This window comes from Microcaecilia unicolor, chromosome 6, assembly GCF_901765095.1.
Source record: "Microcaecilia unicolor chromosome 6, aMicUni1.1, whole genome shotgun sequence".
NCBI classification, from domain to species: domain Eukaryota; kingdom Metazoa; phylum Chordata; class Amphibia; order Gymnophiona; family Siphonopidae; genus Microcaecilia; species Microcaecilia unicolor.
In genome coordinates this window covers 239,564,371-239,586,858 of record NC_044036.1, presented here as the reverse complement: position 1 = coordinate 239,586,858, position 22,488 = coordinate 239,564,371, and the positions used below count along the sequence as shown (strand labels likewise).

The following is a 22,488-nucleotide window of genomic DNA, read 5'->3' as shown; positions in this document are numbered from 1 at the left end:
GCTTTGCATTTGACTTGCCATTCTTTATGCAGTTTCGTATTATTTTCAGTTGGATCCTTCTTCCATGTTCTGAAGGATTTTCTTTTAGCTCTAATAGCTTCTTTCACCTCACTTTTTAACCATGCCGGTTGTAATTTGGTTTTCCTTCCTCCTTTTTTAATACACGGAATATATTTGGCCTGGGCTTCCAGGATGGTATTTTTGAACAGCATCCATGCCTGATGTAAATTTTTGACCTTCGCAGCTGCTCGCTCCTCTAAGTTTTTTTTTTTCACTGTTCTTTTCATTTTATCATAGTCTCCTTTTTGAAAGTTAAATGCTAATGTTTTGGATTTCCTGTGTGTACTTACTACAGAGCTTATATCAAACCTGATCATGTTGTGATCACTTTTATCAAGAGGCCCCAGCACCAGATCATTTGCTCCACTAAGGACTAGGTCTAGAATTGTTCCTCCTCATGTTGGCACCTGAACCAGCTGCTCCATAAAGCAATCCTTGATTCCATTAAGGAATTTCACCTCTCTAGCTTTCACTGATGTTACATTTATCCATTCAATACCGGGGTAATTGAAATCTCCTATTATTATCGTGTTCCCCAGTTTGTTAGCCTTCCTAATTTCTGATAACATTTCTACATCTGTCTCTTCATCCTGGCCAGGTGGATGGTAGTACATTTTGATCACTATCCATTTCCCTTTTACACATGGAATTTCAATCCATGGGGATTCCAAGATGTGTTTCATGTGCTGTAGAATTTTTAGTCTATTCGATTCAAGGCCCTCCTTAACATATAAGGAATGCTACACCTCCACCAATTCGATCAACTCTATCATTGCGATATAATTTGTATCCTGGTATGACAGTGTCCCACTGGTTCTCCTCCTTCCACTAGATCTCGAGCATGCCTATTGTACCTATTTTTTCATTTAGTACAATATTCTAACTCTCCCATTTTATTTCTTAGGATTCTAGCATTCGTATATAGACATTTCAAACTGTTTGTTGTTCCTATTTACATCTTGCTCAGCAATTGACAGTGATAATATGAAATCTTGAAAATCTGTCTGCTTTTTATTTAAAGGCACCTGCTGTACTATGCTCTCTATTGAAACCTCTCTATTGGGATGCCGTCCCTGTTTTGGTTTTAGTTTAAAAGCTGCTCTGTCTCCTTTTTAAATGCCGATGCCAGCAGCCTGGTCCCACCCTGGTTAAGGTGGAGCCCATCCTTTTGGAATAGGCTTCTCCTTCCCCAGAATGTTGCCAAGTTCCTTACAAATCTAAAACCCTCCTCCCTGCACTGTTTCATCCATGCATTGAGACTCCGGAGCTCTGCCTGTCTCTTGGACCCTGCTCGTGGAACAGGGTGCATAACTGAAAATGATACCCTGGAGGATCTGGATTTCAGCTTTCTACATAGCAGCCTAAATTTGGTTTCCAGAACCTCCCTTCCACATTTTCCTATGTACCAAGATAGCTGGCTCCTCCCCAGCACCATCTAAAATCCTATCTAGGTGACACATGAGATCTGTCACCTTCAAACCAGGCAGGCAAGTTACCAGGTGATCCTCATGTCCACCAGCCACCCAGCTATCTACATGCCTAATAATCAAATTACCAGCTACAACAGTCATTCTAACCCTTCTTTCCTGGGCATTAGCTCCTGGAGACACATCCTTGGTACGGGAGGATATTGCATCTACTGGTAGGCTGTCCTGGTTACAGGGTTATTTCCAACTTCACCTGGGTGATGCTCTCCTTTTAGGAGGCCTCCCTCCTCCAAGGCAACACAGGGGCTGCCAGACTGGAGGTGGGACTTCTCTACAACATCCCTGTAGGCCTCCTCCATGTACCTATCTTTCTCTCTCAGCTCCTCCAAGTCTACTACTCTAGCCTCAAGAGAATGGACTCATTCTCTGAGAGCTAGGAGCTCTTTGCATTGAGCGCACACATATAACCTCTCACCAACTGGGAGATAATCATAATTTATTCAGTGTTTGCTTCCCAATGAAGAGTTGTGCTAGGGGTGGGTGGGAGCTGGGGAGGGGGGTGGGAATGTGTCTGCTAGAGGCTATCTGTTAATGCTGTTTTAAAACTAGGGAGAATAGGATATAGAAACTAGTTGATAAAGTTTGCTTTTTCTTTTCTTTTTTTTTATTCTGCCTATCAATAACCTACAATTCCTCCTTTAAACCCCAGTCTTTAATTTCCCAAACCACAGAGCAAAATAATGTTCTCTTACCAGAGAAATGTCCTCTTCTCTTAAAACTTCTCAGAAAGAAAGTTAAGTGGGACCTTTCCTCTCTATATAGGTTTGATTTTAAGGGGAATGCTTCAAACAAACTTTTTTTTTTTTAAACCGGAAGTTTATTAAATGAATCCAGCAAATATACATTGTACACATCAATGTAAGATATTAATAGCAAACAATTAGATTCATCCACATCGAGAATCCTGCAAAAGCAATCAAGTGCATCCCAGTTATATTTTTGATTAGAAAAATACAAGAAAACTAGTGATATAAAATGCTCAAAATGCTCAACCTATACCCCCCCCCCACCCACTTCCCTCACCGCCCCCGCAAGGTTCACCCAAAACAATCTAGATATAGCACCTGACCCAGCCTAAGACTATACGACAGACATAAAGGGAGCCTAAATCTTTGACCATTTAGCCAGGGTATTCCTCTCACGTGCTAAAAGTCGCTCTCGTTCAGCAATATACCCTAATAGCTGTTTCCACTTATTTATCGATGGGCTATTACACTGCTTCCAGGATCTTGCAATAATCAAACGGCCTGCACAAAGACTACTCTTTGCCAAAGCCTTCCCTTCTGCAGTTATCCCCAAGATAGTCCGATTAAACAAAAATATTGCAGGGTCCCATGGAATACTAGTTCCCACCCACACTTGAACCCTACCCTGGACCGCTTTCCAGAACGCCTTTACCTTCTTACAGGTCCACCAGATGTGACCTAAAGTGCCCAATTGACCACAATTTCTCCAACATAAGGGTGGAACATTTTTAAACATTCGATTCAATCTTACCGGTGTTAAGTACCAGCGGTACAGTAGATTAACACTATTTTCCTGGATATTAACCACAGGGGAAACCCGAACCAAAGCCCGTTCCATTCGCTCCCATTCCCCTTCTTCATATGAAACACCTAAGTCTGATTCCCAGTTCTTGCGGTGTCTACAGGTCACCGGTAGTGAATCTCTCAGATATTTGTATAACAAAGCGATCAAGCCCTTAGAACCTTGGTCTCGTACACAAACCTCTTCCTAAAAGGTCACTTTCCCAAACAATTTATCTTTAACCCCCAGGGTACTAAGAAAGTGAACAATTTGACAGTAAGCATAGTGATCTTTCAATGGCAAGTGATATGTATCAGCCAATTCCTTAAAAGTTACAAAACACCCTTTCTCCACTAATTGGCCCCATAAATCTAAGCCTTGTCTCTTCCATCTAGTGAATGCAGAGGGAGTACAGCCCTGAATAAACGCCAAATTGTATGCTATAGGGGACAACCGGGAATTATAGAAGCCCTTCACGCGTTCCAGCCTATCCCAACAAGATAATGTAAACTGAACCATAGGACATAAATTAGTCCCTAGGCGCCTATGGTCTAGGCAGCAACCATATCATGTGCCCCAACTTCAGAGGACTACGGACCAACTATTGTTCCAATTGCACCCAAAGTTTATGCCTAGGCTCCTGGAACCACTCCACCGCAGGCTTAGCCTGAGCTGCCCTATGATAAAGTACTAAATTGGGAACCCCCAACCCACCTCTAGTTTTGCGGGCCTTGTACAGAATAGAACTGGGGATTCTAGGTCGACCTCCCTGCCAAATAAATTTCTGCAATCTGGTCTGCATTGACTGAAGTACCTGTTCTGCCAATGGCCACGGAATAGCTTGAAACAGGTAAAGCAGCCGAGGCAGAATGCTCATTTTCACGGTAGCTATCCTTCCGAACCAGGATAAGTTTAACGTGTCCCACCGATTTAAATCATTCTGTATCGCTTTCATCAAGGGGGGCTTCAAACAAACTTTGAAGCTAACTCAGTAATCAGATTTCCCTCAGTAACCTTTGCAAATATTAAACTGGAGCAATAGCAAATAGAGTCGTAAAAATCAGCACCAATAGTTTAAATTGTGCTTTAAATAGCACCCAGTGACACTCACAGAGCTGTCTTCTATGCTCAGAATTATCCCTAATAGTATACACATTTTCTTGTATGTGCACATGTGTATTTTATAAAATATAAGGGCAATTTTATAACCAGGCACCCATAGTTAAGTGCCACTTGAGGGTGTAGGTGTACAGAATATCACTTTTGCAGGTATGTGTGTAGAACTGTAAATAAAAAACACTAGCCTGTGCTCAATTTAACAATTGTTTATTGATATATCGATATAAGGGAACATACAAGTCTTAATGGCAGACAAGATATGTTCTAAAGTCTGGACCTAGGCCAGTTCCTTATATAGGGGATTTGGCATCTTAAACACTAAAGGATCAAAAGAATACATAAAAAGATTCATTATTAAAGGAGCACAGGTTAGTTTAGAGACTGCATAGTATGGTTTATTGTCTCTGTGATTCTCCTTCACCTCTTGACCATCAGATTATCCATAATATATGGGAGTCATAAATTGCTCCCAAGTTAAGATACAAATGACTTACAATGTTTTTCTTTTCCTAAAGGTCTCTGGGTCACCTAACAGCATAGGTGCCCCATATAAGAGGCTTGTGGAGGCTAAGCCTCCCCAGCCCAACCATGACCTTCCCCTGGCTGCCTCCTTCTCGAATAACCCAAAGATAACCACCCAAAGGGGTGGAGGTGTGCTAGTTTCCTAAGTGAAAGGATGCAGAAGCAAAGAGTAGGAAGGGTAGGCTCTTCTCAAAAAACCGGAGGAGACGTAATGATGAAAATCAAATCTTTATTGCAAGAAAACCAGAAACGACTCAACACAGCAGCCGTGTTTCGGCACCTTGCGCACCTTCCTCAGGAGCCTTTGATATATAGCTGATTGTGTGGAACGATGTCTTTATTTTAAAAAATATTCACAAATGATATAAATATAAATCTTTGCCAAATGAGAGCAAGGAGGATTGGCCTAGTGGCCTAGTGGTTAGGGTGGTGGACTTTGGTCCTGAGGAACTGAGTTCAATTCCCAATTCAGGCACAGGCAGCTCCTTGTGACACTGGGCAAGTCACTTAACCCTCCATTGCCCCAGGTACAAATAAGTACCTGTATACAATATGTAAGCCGCATTGAGCCTGCCATGAGTGGGAAAGCACGGGGTACAAATAAAACAAAAAAATAAATAAAATACATATTCAGGTACAGCAGTATCACTTTCAGTGAAATCAAAATGTTGATCATTCTCTTCCTCTGATATTACTCAGTCAAGAAACTATGGACATTTCCAGGAAATGCTTTCTACCTTGTACCGTTGACAGCCAACCACGCCTCCCTCCCTGGTTTCTGCACTCAGCTCCCACGATTACCGAGAAGGGAAATGTGTACAACGTATAAAGTTTTGATTTTCACCATTATGTCTCCTCCGGTTTTTGAGAAGAGCCTACCCTTCCTACTCTTTGCTTCTGCCTCCTCCTTGAAGGCTGGATGGAACAAAATTATATCTTCCTCTCTCTCCTCTCTTCTCTGCGCCAGCGTCCACCCCCCCCCCCCCAACTTATGGTGCCGGCTCCTCACTTCATCAACCTATAATCTTGACAGCCTAGCCCTCATCTCTGTTCCTTCCTGTCCCCCCTGCATGTTTAACCCTTTTATTTTCAGTGGCTGCGACAGCAGTGAAGAAGACAGCACTGCGGGCTCGCCTGCAGCTTCTCCCTTCCCTCACACAGTGTCCCGCCCTCACGGAAACAGGAAATACATCATCGCAGGAAGGCGGGACACTGAGTGAGGTAAGGGAGAAGCTGCCTGGAGGTGAGCCCGCTGTGCTGTCTTCTTCATTGCCATTGCTGCCACTGAAAATAAAAGGGTTAAACGAATGGGGGGAGGGGGCAGGAAGGAGTGGAGAGGAGGGCTGTCGGGGAGCTGAGGGAGGGCAGGGAGAATCGCTGGACATGGATGGGATGGGAGGGCAGGGGGAGAGAAGAGATCACTGGACATGGAGAGGAGGGGAGGGCAGGGGAGAGAAGAGATCGCTGGACAGGAGAGGAGGGGAGGGCAGGGGAGAGAGGAGAATTGCTGGACATGGATGGATGGCGGGAGCAGGAGAGAGAAGAGAATTGCTGGACATGAATGGATGGAGGGGAGGGCAGAGGAGAGGAGAATTGCTGGACATGGATGGATGAATGGGGCAGGGGAGAGAGGACATTTGCTGGATATGAGTGGATGGAGGGGATGGCAGGGGTCAGGGGAGAATGGAGATTTGCTGGACATGGATGGATGGAGGGGAGGGCAGGCGTCAGGGGAGAATGGAGAGTTGCTGGACATGGATGGATGGAGGGGAGGGCAAGGGAGAGAGGAGAATTGCTGGACATGGATGGATGAATGGAGGGGGCAGGAGAGAGAAGAATTTTGCAGGATATGGGTGGATGGAGGAGAGGGCAGGGGAGAATGGAGAGTTGTTGGACATGGATGGATGGAGGGAGGGGAGGGAGGAGTGGAGGAGTGGCCTAGTGGTTAGGGTGGTGGACTTTGGTCCTGGGGAACTGAGGAACTGAGTTCAATTCCCACTTCAGGCACAGGCAGCTCCTTGTGACTCTGGGCAAGTCACTTAACCCTCCATTGCCCCATGTAAGCCGCATAGAGCCTGCCATGAGTGGGAAAGTGCGGGGTACAAATGTAACAAACAAACAAGTCAGGAAGAAGATGCACATGGATGGAGGGAGGGAAGAGAGGAGAAATGTTGGACATGGATGGAGGGAAGGGAAGACAGAGGAAGTAGATGCACAAGGATGGAGGGGAGGGGAGTGAGGAGAAATGCTGGATATGGATGGAGGAGAAATTGCTGAATTTAAGGGCTGGATCGGAACACTTTGAGGGCAGATACTGAAACTGGAGAAAGGATAGGGTCAGGGCTACAGATGGTAGACAGGATGCATAAGGGGACAGAAGAATGGTGGACATGGTGAGAGAAAAAATATCAAATGGAAAGAAGACACTGCATAAAACAGAAGACACTGAGACCAAAGCGAATAGAAAAACTAAATGATCAGACAACAAAGGTAGAAAAAAAGTATTTAAGAATATAATTCTTAAATTGGAATATGTCAGCTTTTGGAAATGTGCATCTGTGATATTTTGCATGTTAAGCTTCAATTTTTCTAGTATTGCTGCATGTTGAGTCTGACTTCTTGAGTTAACTTTCCAGTTCAGTATTTTGCCTTCATATCTGTTGTCATGTGTTTTTCATGTGTGATCAAGGTGCAGTATTCTGCTAGCATGTGGTATTTGCAGCCCTTTTTGTTTTTTGGTTTTTTATCACTAGGTTGTGTACTGGTGTTTTAGAGCCTGGTGTAATTACAGTGCTGCCTTTCATAAGGTTATAGATCGTCCTGTACTTGGAATTAGTGCTGTTATGGTTTGGTAAGGTTATGAGTGTGTTTTTGCACCTCTAATCTTTTCTTCTCCATTCTTTATACCATATCCCTCCCAACTTCCTTCCCCCTTACCTATCCTATCCTTGTCCCTTCCCAATTTCCTTCCCCTTTTACCTATCCTATCCTTGTCTACCTCCCCATATTCCAATTTATATATTATTGGGCACTGTTGCCACTATGTTTTATCACAGTTTATAATATTCTTCTTACATGTCCTTTGTAATGTTTTTTTTACTATGTAAGCCGCATTGAGCCTGCCGTGTGAGGGAAAGCGCGGGGTACAAATGTAATAAATAATAATAGGGTTTTGCAGTGGAGAGATTGTGTGTTGGTCTTACTGAAATGGCACCAAAACATCAGAAAGGGTGTAGAGCCTAAATCATGACACACTACCTCTTGGTCGTTAATAAAAGGAGCTCATTGTGAACACTATCCACCTGTTTTGTGGCTCTACATGAGAATTGTGATATTATGACCTTGTTTCATATTGTTGACGGTCTGCATTTTCCGTATGGGTGGCATATTGGTGATTTACGGTCTGCCCAGTGTAATATTTATGGTACAGTAAAGTTCTGAGTGTGTTTTTGTACAAATTTGTGCCTAGTGTTTTGCAGTTGAACAATTGTGGTTAGTATATGCTTTATGCGTGGGATAAACATAAAGGAATCCTGTGCAGAAGGAAGGGATCCTCAGGAGCTTAGCCTAGAATGGGTGGCAGAGCTGGTGGTTGAGAGGCGGGGCTAGTGCTGGGCAGACTTATACGGTCTGTGCCGGGGCTGGTGGTTGGGTGGCGGAGATAGTGCTGGGCAGACTTATACGGTCTGTGCCAGAGCTGGTGGTGGGAGGCAGGGATAGTGCTGGGCAGACTTATACGGTCTGTGCCAGAGCTGGTGGTGGGAGGCGGGACTGGTAGTTGGGAGGCGAGGATAGTGCTGGGCAGACTTATACAGTCTGTGCCAGAGCTGATGGTGGGAGGCGGGGTTGGTGGTTGGGAGGCGGGGATAGGGCTGGCCAGACTTATACGGTCTGTGCTCTGAAGAGGACAGTACAAATAAAAAAGTAGCACATATGAATTTATCTTCTTGGGCAGACTGGATGGACCGTGCAGGTCTTTTTCTGCCGTCATCTACTATGTTACTATGTTACTATATGCTTTGAGCAACTACTTTATCCTTTGACATATGATACATATCTAATATCTAAATTTAATAAAAGGTATTAATTGTGACTATTTTATTTTTACTTTTTTTTTTCCTGTGTTTTGTCAGACAATTATGGTTGTAAGCTCCACCCCTGGCCCCACCCCTAACCCCACCCCCTTTAGCCTCCCCAAACAGTTGGACCACTGACCGCCTATGCCTAACAGTTTACCCTGCGCTTCATAATTAAACAGTAATACACATCTAGAAAGTGGTCATATATATACTAGATTCTAGCCTAATATTAATACAATATTAAATATGTTTCTAAGGTAGAATTTGTTTCCACATGTAAGTGGCACAAAGACACCTAAACGGCACGTAAGGGTCACACGTAAGTGGCATAAGAGGGGCGTTCACATGTGTGGAGTATGGGACAGGCATGGACAGGGCTGTCACTTGCACAACTTACAGAATTTAGGTCCCTGCAGTTATGTCACTTTTATAGCTGGTATAACTGCAGGCATATGTTAGGCACTCTGATACCAGGTTACATTAGTATTCTATATCAAAATCTGAGTGCCCTGGTACCGTTACAGAACAGGCTGTCACTATGTGGCATTGGGATCCCTAAATGGAGCTGCCCACTTATAGACTTGTCCCTTATGTACATATTACAGCAAAAAGCACAAAGAGCCTTCAGAAATGGGACACAGTTCCTTTAATATAAAAATAATTATCCGGTATGGACCCAACATAGGCTGTGTTTCAGTGCATAGCGCCTGCGTCAGGGGTCTGTATTAAACAAAGACAACAATATAAATCAAGAACAAATAAAAACTTCAGATTATTACATAAAAATATGAAATAATAAACTTGTTGATGTAATTGAAAGAACTATTGTAAAATATAAATATAAATAAGTATCATGTGTGAAACAGACATACATATAGAACTAAAGAATGAGATATTTTATGCATTATCAATAAACATTGACGTGCAGGGGGATAATCGAACGCGAACGCCTATCTCCATGGGCGTCTATGTCTGAAAATGGGTACGTGAAGAGGAGGGACAGACCGTATTTTCGAAAAAAATGGACGTCATTTTTTTGTTTCGAAAATACGGTTTGTACGGACCAAATGCCATGGATTTGTTTGTTTCTGAGATGGGCGTTTTTTTTTCTTTAGCGATAATGGAAACTAAAACCGGCCAGCTCAAAAACGTCCTAATCCAAGCCATTTGGTCGTGGGAGGGGCCATGAATCATAGTACACTGGCCCCCCTGACATGCCAGGACACCAACTAGGCACCCTGGAGGTCAGTGTGGTGGACTTCAGAAACAGCTCCCACATGCATAGCTCCCTTACCATGGGTGCTGAGTCCCCAAACCCCTCCCCCAAAACCCACTACCCACAAATGTACAACACTACCATAGCTCTTAGGGCTGAAGGGGGCACCTACATGTGGGTACAGTGGGTTTTGGAGGCCTCCCATTTACCAGCACAAATGTTACAGGTAGAGGGGATGGGCGGGTCCACCTGCCTGAAGTGCACTGCGGTACCCACTAAAAGTGCTCCAGGCCTCTAGGACTTGTTGCTGCTGTTGAACCTTGGCACACCAGTTGACATCTGAAGACTAATGTCTCTGAAAACGTCCTTTATTGGAATAAGCACATTTACTCACAGTTAACTGCAGATAGAGGTTGTGCCCCACTGGCAAAGAGTCTCCCTGGTACTGAGATTAGCAGTAGGCTAAATCCAGAGGTCAATATTCCATCCTCATTCTTCTTGATCTTTCCGCTGCTTTTGACACTGTCGATCACAGCATACTTCTCGATACCCTGTCCTCACTTGGATTTCAGGGCTCTGTCCTTTCCTGGTTCTCTTCCTACCTCTCCCTCCGCAACTTTAGTGTTCACTCTGGTGGATCCTCTTCTACTTCTATCCCTCTGCCTGTTGGCGTACCTCAGGGTTCTGTTCTTGGTCCCCTCCTCTTTTCTATCTACACTTCTTCCCTTGGTTCATTAATCTCATCCCATGGCTTTTCCTACCATCTCTATGCTGATGACTCCCAAATCTACCTTTCTACCCCTGATATCTCACCTTGCATCCAAACCAAAGTTTCAGCGTGCTTGTCTGACATTGCTGCCTGGATGTCTCAATGCCACCTGAAATTAAATATGACCAAAACCGAGCTTCTCATTTTCCCCCCCAAACCCACCTCCCCGCTCCCCCCGTTTTCTATTTCTGTTGATGGCTCTCTCATTCTCCCTGTCTCCTCAGCTCGAAACCTTGGGGTCATCTTTGACTCTTCTCTCTCCTTCTCTGCTCATATCCAGCAGACCGCCAAGACCTATCGTTTCTTTCTTTACAACATCCGTAAAATCCGCCCCTTTCTTTCCGAGCACTCTACCAAAACCCTCATCCACACCCTTGTCACCTCTCGTTTAGACTACTGCAATCTGCTTCTTGCTGGCCTCCCACTTAGTCACCTCTCCCCTCTCCAGTCGGTTCAAAACTCTGCTGCCCGTCTCATCTTCCGCCAGGGTCGCTTTACTCATACTACCCCTCTCCTCAAGACCCTTCACTGGCTCCCTATCCGTTTTCGCATCCTGTTCAAACTTCTTCTACTAATCTATAAATGTATTCACTCTGCTGCTCCCCAGTATCTCTCCACACTCGTCCTTCCCTACACCCCTTCCTGTGCACTCCGCTCCATGGATAAATCCTTCTTATCTGTTCCCTTCTCCACTACTGCCAACTCCAGACTTCGCGCCTTCTGTCTCGCTGCACCCTACGCCTGGAATAAACTTCCTGAGCCCCTACGTCTTGCCCCATCCTTGGCCACCTTTAAATCTAGACTGAAAGCCCACCTCTTTAACATTGCTTTTGACTCGTAACCACTTGTAACCACTCGCCTTCACCTACCCTCCTCTCTTCCTTCCCGTTCACATTAATTGATTTGATTTGCTTACTTTATTTATTTTTTGTCTATTAGATTGTAAGCTCTTTGAGCAGGGACTGTCTTTCTTCTATGTTTGTGCAGCGCTGCGTATGCCTTGTAGCGCTATAGAAATGCTAAATAGTAGTAGTAGTAGTAGTAGGTCAGAGCTGGCAGAATGCTGTACAATGCCCACTTTCAGTAATGTGGGTAACACGTGAAAGGGAGCTAAAACTGACTTACAAAAATGGCCACTACCTCATGGACTACCAGAAACAAAACAGGGCACACTCTGACCCAGTAAGCAGAGGGAAAAGCACCATGGGAGTAGAGCCTACCAACTACCAACATCGTGAGCATTTAACACAAGCTAGTGGAATCACAGAGCCCAATACCCTACACCCACCACAATGCATTGCTGATGTGACTCTGCAGTGCGCATAACAGAAAAGGTGTCACACTTACCCGAGAGTCACATCAGAACAAGGGAAAGGCTGTCAGAGGATAAAACACATTCTGCTGTCATGGAGGTGGGTACAGCATTTGAGGCTGGCATACAGGCTGGGAAAAAAAAGTTTGTAAAGTGGGTTTTTTTGGTGGGAGGGGGTTAGTGACCACTGGGGGAGTCAGGGGAGGTGATCCCCGATTCCCTCCGGTTGTCATCTGGTCAGTTGGGGCACTTTTGTGGGACTTGGACCTGAAAAAAAAGGGTCCAAATAAAGCGGACCAAATTCTCGTAAAAAACGCCCTTCTTGTTTCGATTATCAGCTAAAGATGCCCATCTCTCCTCAGCCGATAACCACGCCCCAGTCCCGCCTTCACCACGCCTCCAACACGCCCCCGTCCACTTTGTTCGTTCCTGTGATGGAGTGCAGATTGAAGACGACCAAAATCGGCTTTCGATTATACCGATTTGTTTGCCCACGGGAAAAAGACGCCCATCATCGATTTGGGTCGAAATATGGGCGTCTTTCGAAAATAAGCTGGAAAGTCTAATAATTAAAAGCAGAAAGACTATAACATGGTCACATTAAGAAAACCAGAAAAACTGTGTTGGACAAAATTAGAATTACAAATGGGTATTTTAATTATGTAAATAAAATGCTTAAGAAAAATTTTTTTTTTAAATGAAAATGAATGAATGGTGTGTATATGCAATAAAAATGTATATACATTGTGAATAATAATATAGCAGTACCTTTATCTGAACTAAAAGAGACTATTGGGCTCATTTTTGAAAGAGAAGGACGTCCATCTTTCGACATAAATCAGAAGATGGACATCCTTCTCCCAGGGACGTCCAAATCGGTATAATCGAAGCTCAATTTAGGACGTCTTCAACTGCACTCCGTCGCAAGGACGGCCAAAGTTCAAGGGGGCGTGTCGGAGGCATAGTGAAGGCGGGACTTGGGCGTGCCTAACACTTGGACGTCCTTGACCCATAATCGAAAAAAACAAGGACGTCCCTGACAAGCACTTGGACGTTTTCACCCGGACCTCTTTCTTACGACCAAGGCACAACAATGTGCCCAAAATGACCACATGACCACCAGAGGGAATCGGGGATGACCTCCCCTTACTCCCCCAGTGGTCACCAACCCCCTCCCACCCTCAAAAAACATCTTTAAAAATATTTTGTGCCAGACTCAGATGTCATACTCAGGTCCATGACAGCAGTATGCAGGTCCCTGGTGCAGTTTTAGTGGGTACTGCAGTGCACTTCAGACAGGCGGAGCCAGCCCCAGCCCCCCCCCTACCTGTAACATTTGTGGAGGAAACAGCGAGCCTTCCAAAACCCATAACAAACCCACTGTACCTACATGTAGGTGCCCCCCTTCACCCGTAAGGGCTATGGTAGTGGTGTACAGTTGTGGGTAGTGGGTTTTGGGGGGCTCAGCACACAAGGTAAGGGAGTTATGTTCCTGGGAGCATTTTATGAAGTCCACAGCAGTGCCCCCTAGGGTGCCCGGTTGGTGTCCTGGCATGTCAGGGGGACCAGTGCATTACAAATGCTGGCTCCTGCCATAACCAAATGGCTTGCATTTGGTCGTTTTTGATACGGATGTCTTTTTGATTATGAAAATCATCAAAAATCAGAAACATCCATGTCTAGGGACGTCCAAATCTAGGGACAACGAAATTTAAGGCTTTGGATGTCCCTGACGGTATTTTCGAAACGAAAGATGGACGTCCATCTTGTTTCGAAAATATGGGTTTGTCCGCCCCTGGATTTGGACGTTTTGCAAGGACGTCCAAATCGCAACTTGGATGTCCCTTTCAAAAATGCCCCTCCATGTTAATACAATAGGACTTTTTACTAAATACATGTATCTATGTGAAAAATTGTGATTAACATTATCGCAACTCACCAAATATGACCCAACATGAAATAAAAACTGTAATAAACATTGTTACAACTCATCAAATGTGATCAAATATGAAATGAATAACCTTATGTATCTACACAAACTTCTTCCTCAAGAAATAAAGAAGAAAAATTCTGAAGAATAATAAAAAAAGACTTTTAGTGACAAATGTTAGTTGAAAAAATATATTGTTAAAGGTACTCATATTGGCTTTATCCCAAATGAACAAAACCCTAAACATAGAAAAGTTGAAATGTGTGTATATTTGATTTGGAGAGAAAACCAACAGTAATGGTGTTAATTTGGCTTCACTTTTATTGTAAGTCAGAGAAGACGTCCAAAGCATAATATTAATGCCACCTAGCATTGCCCAAATTACACCCCTGGGAATGTCTGCATGCAGATCACGTGGTGCGCCTCTTTTTTCTGCATGTATACCCACATACAAATTTATAAGAGTTAACTTGCACATGTGAAAGAGGCTTTATAAAATGACTAGTCAAAATATATTACACAGATCGACCTTACTGCTCACTAATAATGATAACTCAAAAAACAAAAACTAGCAGTACTGTGGTGTCTATATCAAAAAGGGGGAAAAGGCTCAACTGTTGTGGCAACTATTCACAAACATTGGTTGCACGCAAAAAAAGTCATCATCGACTACAAAACCCCCCGTAACTTTTTATGTTTTTAATTTTTGAATCTTTTTGGTTTTTTCTATATATATATAAATACTTAAATCTCACAGACTCTGTTTATGCATCATTCCCTCTTAAATCACAATCTAATATAATAAAACGCACCCTCAACGTTCTGAGGACAACGTTCTGAAGCCATCTGACGTCACTCCCAGGCTGAAGGGTTCGTGGATTCGTGGTGTGAAGCCTTCAAGCCAGCCAGCCGTCTCTGCCCTGCCCTCGCGTCAAACGTCATGACGTTGAGGGCGGAAAAAAAAAAATCAAGCAGCGCAGCGTCAGGGAAGGAGGCGGCGCTCCCGACGTCTCTAGCCTTCCCTTCGCTGTGTTCCACCTTCTTCTGACGTCAAGGATGACGTCAGAAGAAGGCGGAACACAGGGAAGGGAAGGCTAGATGTCGGAAACGCCGCCTCCTTCCCTGACGCTTCTCTGCCGGAACCACCACGGAGGTAAATTTAAAAAGAAGAAACAAAAAAAAAAGGGATGTGGGGGGGAGAGAAGAGGGTGGCCAGTAAACTTGAACAATGGGAGCGGGAGGGCAAGGAAAAAACGACAGCATGGATGCGAAGGGGGGGGCATGGATGCGAAGGGGGGGGGGGGGAGAAGAGGGCGGGCCAGGCTGGGACATGGGAAAGAGAGAGGAGCATGGATGCAAGGGGGGTCATGGAAGGGAGAGAGGGGACTTGCTGGAAAAGGTTGAATGGAGGCGGCAGGGGACAGAGGAGCATGGATGGCCATGGATTGGGAGGGCAGGGCTCAGGGAGAGAGGGGAATTGCTGGATAGGGATGAATGGAGGGGACAGATGGGCATGGATGGTTATGGATTGCAGGGCAGGGCTCAGGGAGAGGGGAATTGCTGGATAGGGATGAATGGAGGGGACAGATGGGCATGGATGGATATGGATTGCAGGGCAGGGCTCAGGGAGAGAGGGGAATTGCTGGATAGGGATGAATGGAGGGGGCAAGTGACAGAGGAGCATGGATGGGCATGGATTAGGAGGGCAGGGCTCACACTCTCTCTCTCATATACAATGTCTTTCTGACTCTCACTCTCACACACTCTGTCTCACACTGTATCACATTCACTCTCTATGTGCCACACAGTCACTCACACACTCGCTTGGTCTCATACACTCACTCTCACAGAGAATCTGTGTCTCACACACACTCTCTCTCTCTCGCCCACACACACACACTCTCTCTCACACTGTGTCTCACATACACACTTGCACACACTCTCATTCTCACACACACACTCTCTCACAAACACACTCACACCCAGACTCACTCTCTCTCTCTCACACACACACACTCACACTTTCACTCTGACTCTCAAACAGTCACTCTCACATACACTCTCCCAAACATACACACTCCGAGGAAAACCTTGCTAGCGCCCGTTTCATTTGTGTCAGAAACGGGCCTTTTTTACTAGTTTTTCATAAAGTGCATGAATACACTTATCTCTAGAATTACATGCTCCAGCTTGCGTGTTGATTCCAACGTCCTGTTTCGGTATTCTTCCTCAGGGAACCATACCGCAAGACATTAGAAGATTACTGATGCTGAAGTGAAAAACATAAAACAAGCATCGAAAACATTATTTTCTGGGTCTGTATTGAACATAGAAAAAAACCTGTAGACATATGTAGAAAATCTGTAGAAAATCTGTGGAAAATATAGACACAATGTCCTCATGCTGTTACCTTCACGCTGGAGATTACATCAACCGACATCAGCACTACTAGACCGGGTCAAATTTAAACAAATAGTTACCCAATCCCCGGCTGACACGTCAACACTGTTGTCTACTGGCCAACTGTCTACCAAATCAGCTGACAACCGCAACAGCTGATACTGGCATCTAGCTACAACAGCGCCATCATTTAATGATGAAATGATGGACTCATGAACTAATCAGGTATGATCGCCTCACCGAATATCTCTGCATGCAGGTTGTACTTGCAGAAGCCTGTAGAACAGACGGTCCATTACAAAATTAATCACTTAAGAACATATGGTGTAGAGCAAAAACATATTGGAAAAATATATTCGAAAAAATATATTCAAAAAATTCTATTAGAAAAAATATGTTAGACAAAATGCGTTGGAAAAAATATGTTGGAAAAAATAGTTTAGAGAAAAGCTGCCCACTGGATGGTAGAATTTAAACCCTGCGGTTCCAAATTATGTAATCTATAGATCCATCTCTGCTCAATTTGTAGAAGTTTTTTGCAGTGATCTCCCTCGCGTATGTGATCATTAACGCAATCGATCACCCAGCACTTAAATTCATCAAAGCCGTGATTAAATGCTCTGCAGTGGGAGATCATACCTGATTAGTTCACGAGTCCATCATTTCATCATTAAATGACGACGCTGTTGTAGCTAGATGCCAGTATCAGCTGTTGCGGTTGTCAGCTGATTTGGTAGACAATTGGCCAGTAGACAACAGTGTTGACGTGTCAGCCGGGGATTTGGTAACTATTTGTTTAAATTTGACCCGGTCTAGTAGTGCTGATGTCGGTTGATGTAATCTCCAGCGTGAAGTAACAGCATGAGGACACTGTGTCTATATTTTCCACATATTTTCTACATTTTTTTTTACAGATTTTCTACATATGTTTACAGGTTTTTTTCTATGTGCAATACAGACCCAGAAAATAATGTTTTCGATGCTTGTTTTATGTTTTTCACTCCAGCATCAGTAATCTTCTAATGTCTTGCGGTATGGTTCCCTGAGGAAGAATACCAAAATGGGACCGTTGGAATCAACACGCAAGCTGGGGCATGTAATTCTAAAGATAAGTGTATTCATGCACTTTATGAAAAATTGCAATTTAAGAGGGAATGATGCATAAACAGAGTCTGTGAGATTTAAGCATTTATATATATAGAAAAAAACAAAAAGATTCAAAAATTAAAAACGTAAAAAGTTACGGGGGTTTTGTAGTCGATGATGACTTTTTTTTACATGCAACCAATGTTTGTGAATAGTTGCCACAACAGTTGAGCCTTTTCCCCCTTTTTGATATAGACACCACACTACTGCTAGTTTTGGTTTTATAAAATGACTCCCAGAATATGCAATTATCAAACTGTCTATGCTAGGGCAGTGACTGTATTTGCTTTTAATCAGGGGCTTTCATGGGCGTATACTGGAGGGGGGCATTGCCCCCCCAAATGACGATGACTACGACATACCCGAAGTCGCTTCGGTGAACTGGCGGGCGGGGCGCCAGTAGTAAAAGCAGCAAGCAGGCACGCTCGTCTCTGTCCGCTTCCCTGACCTCCCTGAGTCCCACCTTCCTCTGATGTCATTTCCTTTCGGGCAGGCGGGATGCTGAGAGGGCAGGGAAGCGGACGGAGATGAGCATGCCTGCTTGCTGCTTTTACAACCCCCGCTCGCTCGCCCGCCTGTTCGCCGCTGGAGTGGAAGTGCTGGCTCCTATCTAGCCTACTGTAAGGAAGGAAGCCATTTGGTAAACCTCTGTTTCCACTCCCCCACGCAGCCATCGCCGTTCACTCAAAACACAGCAAACCTGTGAGCTACTGCGTCCAAGTTGCCGTTCTTTACTGTTGGTCTGTCTTGGGGGAGACGCTGAATAGAATGGGGAAGGGGATGGAAAGGAACAGGATGGGCAGGGCAGAGAGGAGAATTGCTGGACAACAGGGATTGATGGAGGGGAAAGGGGAGAGAGGAAATTTACTGGATATGGATGGATGGAGGGGAGGGCAGGGGAGAGAGGAGAATTGCTGAACATGGATGGATGAATGGAAGGGGCAGGGGATAGAGGACATTTGCTGGATATGGGTGGATGGAGGAGAGGGCAGGGGAGAATGGAGAGTTGCTGGACGGATGGATGGAGGGGAGAGAAGTCAGGAAGGAGATGCACATGGATGGAGGGAAGGGAAGAGAGGAGAAATGCTGGACATGGATGGAGTGGAGGGCAGGAAAGAGAGGAGAAATGTTGGACAAGGATGGAGGGAAGGAAAGACAAAGGAAGGAGATGCACATGGATGGAGGGGAAGGGAGAGAGGAGAAATGCTAGACATGGATGGAAGGGAGGGGAGGGAAGACAGAGGAAGTAGATGCACATGGATGGAGGGGAGTGAGGAGAAATGCTGGATATGGATAGAGGGGAAACTTCTGAATTTAAGGGCTGGTTTGGAACACGTTGAGGACAGATACTGAAACTCAAGGAAGGATAGGGACAGGGCTACAGATGGTAGACAGGACGCATAAGGGGACAGAAGAATGGTGGACATGGTGAGCAAAAAAATATCAAATGGAAAGAAGACACTGCATAAACAGAAGACACTGGGATCAAAGCGAATAGAAAAACAAAATAATCAGACAACAAAGGTAGAAAAAAGTATTTTATTCAGAATTTATTAATTGGAATATGTCAGCTTTTGGAAATGTGCATCTGTGATATTTTGCATGTAAGTTTCAATTTTTCTGGTATTGCTGCATGCTGAGTCTGACTTCTTGAGTTTACTTTCCAGTTCAGTATTTTGCCTTCATATTTTTTGATTTCTAGTTCCTTGTGTCATGTCTGTTGTGTCATGTGTTTTTCATGTGTGATCAAGGTGCAGTATTCTGCTAGCGTGTAGTATTTGCAACCCTTTTTGTTTTGCTTTTTTTTTTCACGAGGTAGTGTATTGGTGTTTTAGAGCCTGGTCTAATTACAGTTCTGCCTTTTCACACATAAGGTTGTAGCGCGTCCTGCCCTTGGAATGAGTGTTGTTATGGTTTATTAAGGATATGAGTGTGTTTTTGCACAAGTTTGTGTATAGCGTTTTGCAGTGGAGAGATTGTGTGTTGGCCTTACTGAGGTGGCACCAAAACATCAAAAAGGGTATAGAGCCTAAATCATGACACACTACCTCTTGAAGGATCTACATATAGACCCTATGCATTTCTAAGGTCAACACTGGTATAGTATGGGAAAGGGGGTGGGGAAATACTACTGGAGAGGAAGAGGGAGTGGTGGGTAAGAAGGAAGGAAGGAAGGAAGGAAGGGAAAAAGAACTGGCTTGATATATCATACATATTCATTATGGTTATTCCCCAAAAAAGCCAGCTCTTTTTCCTTCCTTCCTCCATATTAGCATATTCATTTGCATATATATATATATATATATATATATATATATATATATATGCAAATGAATATGCTAATATGCTCCACCCCATCCTTTGCCGCCCCCCCCCCCCCCCCCAAATGAAACAGTCAAACTACGTCCATGGGGGCTTTGCACCAGTTCCAAAAGCCAAAAGACACAAATATATGTACTTTGAAACTTGCACTGGGTATTAACTATGTGGAATCGCTTGCATCTACTTTTTCTGCAGATTTTGGTTGGAAAAGTATGGACAAAAATGTGTAAATGCCTGTGCACGTGTACCATTCCTCTCTCAATCGAAACATGTCCCTGGGGGAAAGCTTTCACTCAGTGGAGCTAACAATACACACTGGAGAACAACATGCGCCTTTTCAGTCACATGGAGGGAGAGCAATTAACACAGATACAATTATTTATACCCACAGAAATTGCTTTGAAATGTCTCCTCCCCCAGTATATAAAAATATACATAGAAACATAGTAAATGATGGCAGATAAAGACCAGATGACCTATCCTCTCTCCTCTCCATACCAGCACTAAATTGTACTATCTCTTCCTCTCCTGCAGTGATCCTCTGTACATAGAAACATGACGGTAGATAAAGGCGAAATGGCCATCCAGTCTGCCCATCTGCAGCATCCACTATCACCTCCTCTCCCTAAGAGATCCCACATGCCTATCCCATGCTTTCTTGAATTCAGGCACAGTTTTTGTCTCCACCACCTCCACCGGGAGGCTATTCCATCTATTCATCACTCTTTCCGTAAAAAAGTATTTCCTCTTAACTTCATCCTCTCATTCCAGAGTTTTCCTTCATTTGAAAAAGGCTCACCTCCTGCCTTTATGCCTCTATCATATCCCCTCTCTCCTACCTTTCTTCCACAGTATACATATTGAGGTCTAAATGTCTGACCCCAAAATCTTTATGACAGAGACCACTGACCAATTTTGTAGCCACCTTCTGGACCGACTTAATCCTGTTTATATTATTATTATTAGTTACATTTATATCCCACATTTTCCCACCTTTTTGCAGGCTCAATGTGGCTTACATATAACCATTAATGGCGTTAGCCGATTCCTGTCTGAAAATGGTATGAATGAATACAAAGTGATATTGTGGTATATCTTTTTGAAGGTGTGATCTCCAGAATTGCACCAAGTATTCTAAATGGGGCTTCACCAGAGAATTATACAATGGCATAGCACCTTTTTTTTTCCTGCTGTCCTTTCCTCTCCCTATGCACCTGGGCACCCTTCTGGCTTCGACCGTTGCCTTTTCTATCTGTTTTGCCACCTTAAGATCATCAGCAATGATCACCCACAAGTCCCACTCTTCTTTTGAACATAGGAGTACTTCACCCCCTATATTATACTGTTCCCTTGGATTTTTGCAGCCCAAGTGCATGGCTTTACATTTTTTAGCATTAACTCTTAGTTGACAATTTCTGGAGCATGTCCCATTCTTTCTTGAATTCAGATACAGTCTTCTTCTCCACCACCTCAACCAGGATGTTGTTCCACATATCCACCACCCTTTCTGTAAAGAAGTATTTTCTTAGATTACTTATGAATCTATCCCCTTTCACCTTTATCAACACACTACTGCATTGTGCACTATGGGCATGAACAAAAACCACAGTCCAACAAAAGAAGCACTCTGTGCAATCTTGAGACTGTAAGGATTAAATGAAAATAATATTAGTTTATCAGTCTTAATGTCTTCCATTTCTTAATACCAACAGATAAAGACTGAATTGTCTTCTTTGCCCTATCTGGAGGAAAGACAGAATTAATCAAATGTTTTTTTTCAATCAACTGTGTTAGCTGGACTCTTAAAGGGTCCTGCAGCATAGGCTCCTCTCTTTTTTGTTTCCATCTTTGACCAAACTCCCTCCATCGTAGTCTTAGCTTTTCAGTAGTTCTTTCACAAGTTTGCTACTGGATAGTAGGTCACTTCACCTGGTTTTAGTCAATAAACAGATATGAGCAAATACCAAGACTTAAAAAATACAACTGCAGATCTTTGTGTGTATGTTTTTTCTTGTTTCCTTTTTCTTCCATGCTTAATATCTTTTTTCTGTCTCCCATTCAGGCTGGGGCAGTGAGTATGATATCCGTGTAGTGGAGACCAACTATGATGAATATGCTTTGACATACAAACGCAAGTCCAAGGGTACAGAGGTCTTTACCATGGTGGTGTTATATGGTATGTCTACAATATCCAGGATCACACCTGTCCTATTTACTCATAAAAAAAGGAAGATCAACTCAGTAGTTTACTGGAGAGTGCTGTGCACTGTGAGGCCATGAAAAAAACCCAGGTTTGATCTACAGGCCCAGTGCTAACAACAAATGAAGCAAGAGTCTGTCATTGCTCAATGATGACACCTACTGGTCAGTTTTAGGGAGCACGTATACTGAGGGGCCCTTTTACTAAGACATGTAGGGCCTATGCGCGCCAAACATGCGTCAATTTGGAATTACTGCGCATGGCGCTAACTGGGCGGTAAAAGGCATTGTACATGTGTAAATCATTACCACCTGGTTAACGTGGGAGACCTTACCGCTACATGAATGGGTGGTAGTAAGATCTCAGACCCAAAATGGACGCATGGCAATTTTCATTTTG

The 22,488-nt window shown here is 43.9% G+C and overlaps 1 protein-coding gene across 1 annotated transcript in view; it reads left to right on the top strand.

Annotated features, from left to right (window-relative positions):
- The window catches only part of LOC115472606 (lipocalin-like), a 112,112-nt gene that overhangs the window by 44,073 nt on the left and 45,551 nt on the right, over positions 1-22,488 (top strand). The window contains exon 4 of the mRNA XM_030206912.1: positions 21,952-22,065. Coding sequence (XP_030062772.1) covers positions 21,952-22,065 — 114 coding nt within the window. The remainder of the gene's footprint in view (positions 1-21,951; positions 22,066-22,488) is intronic.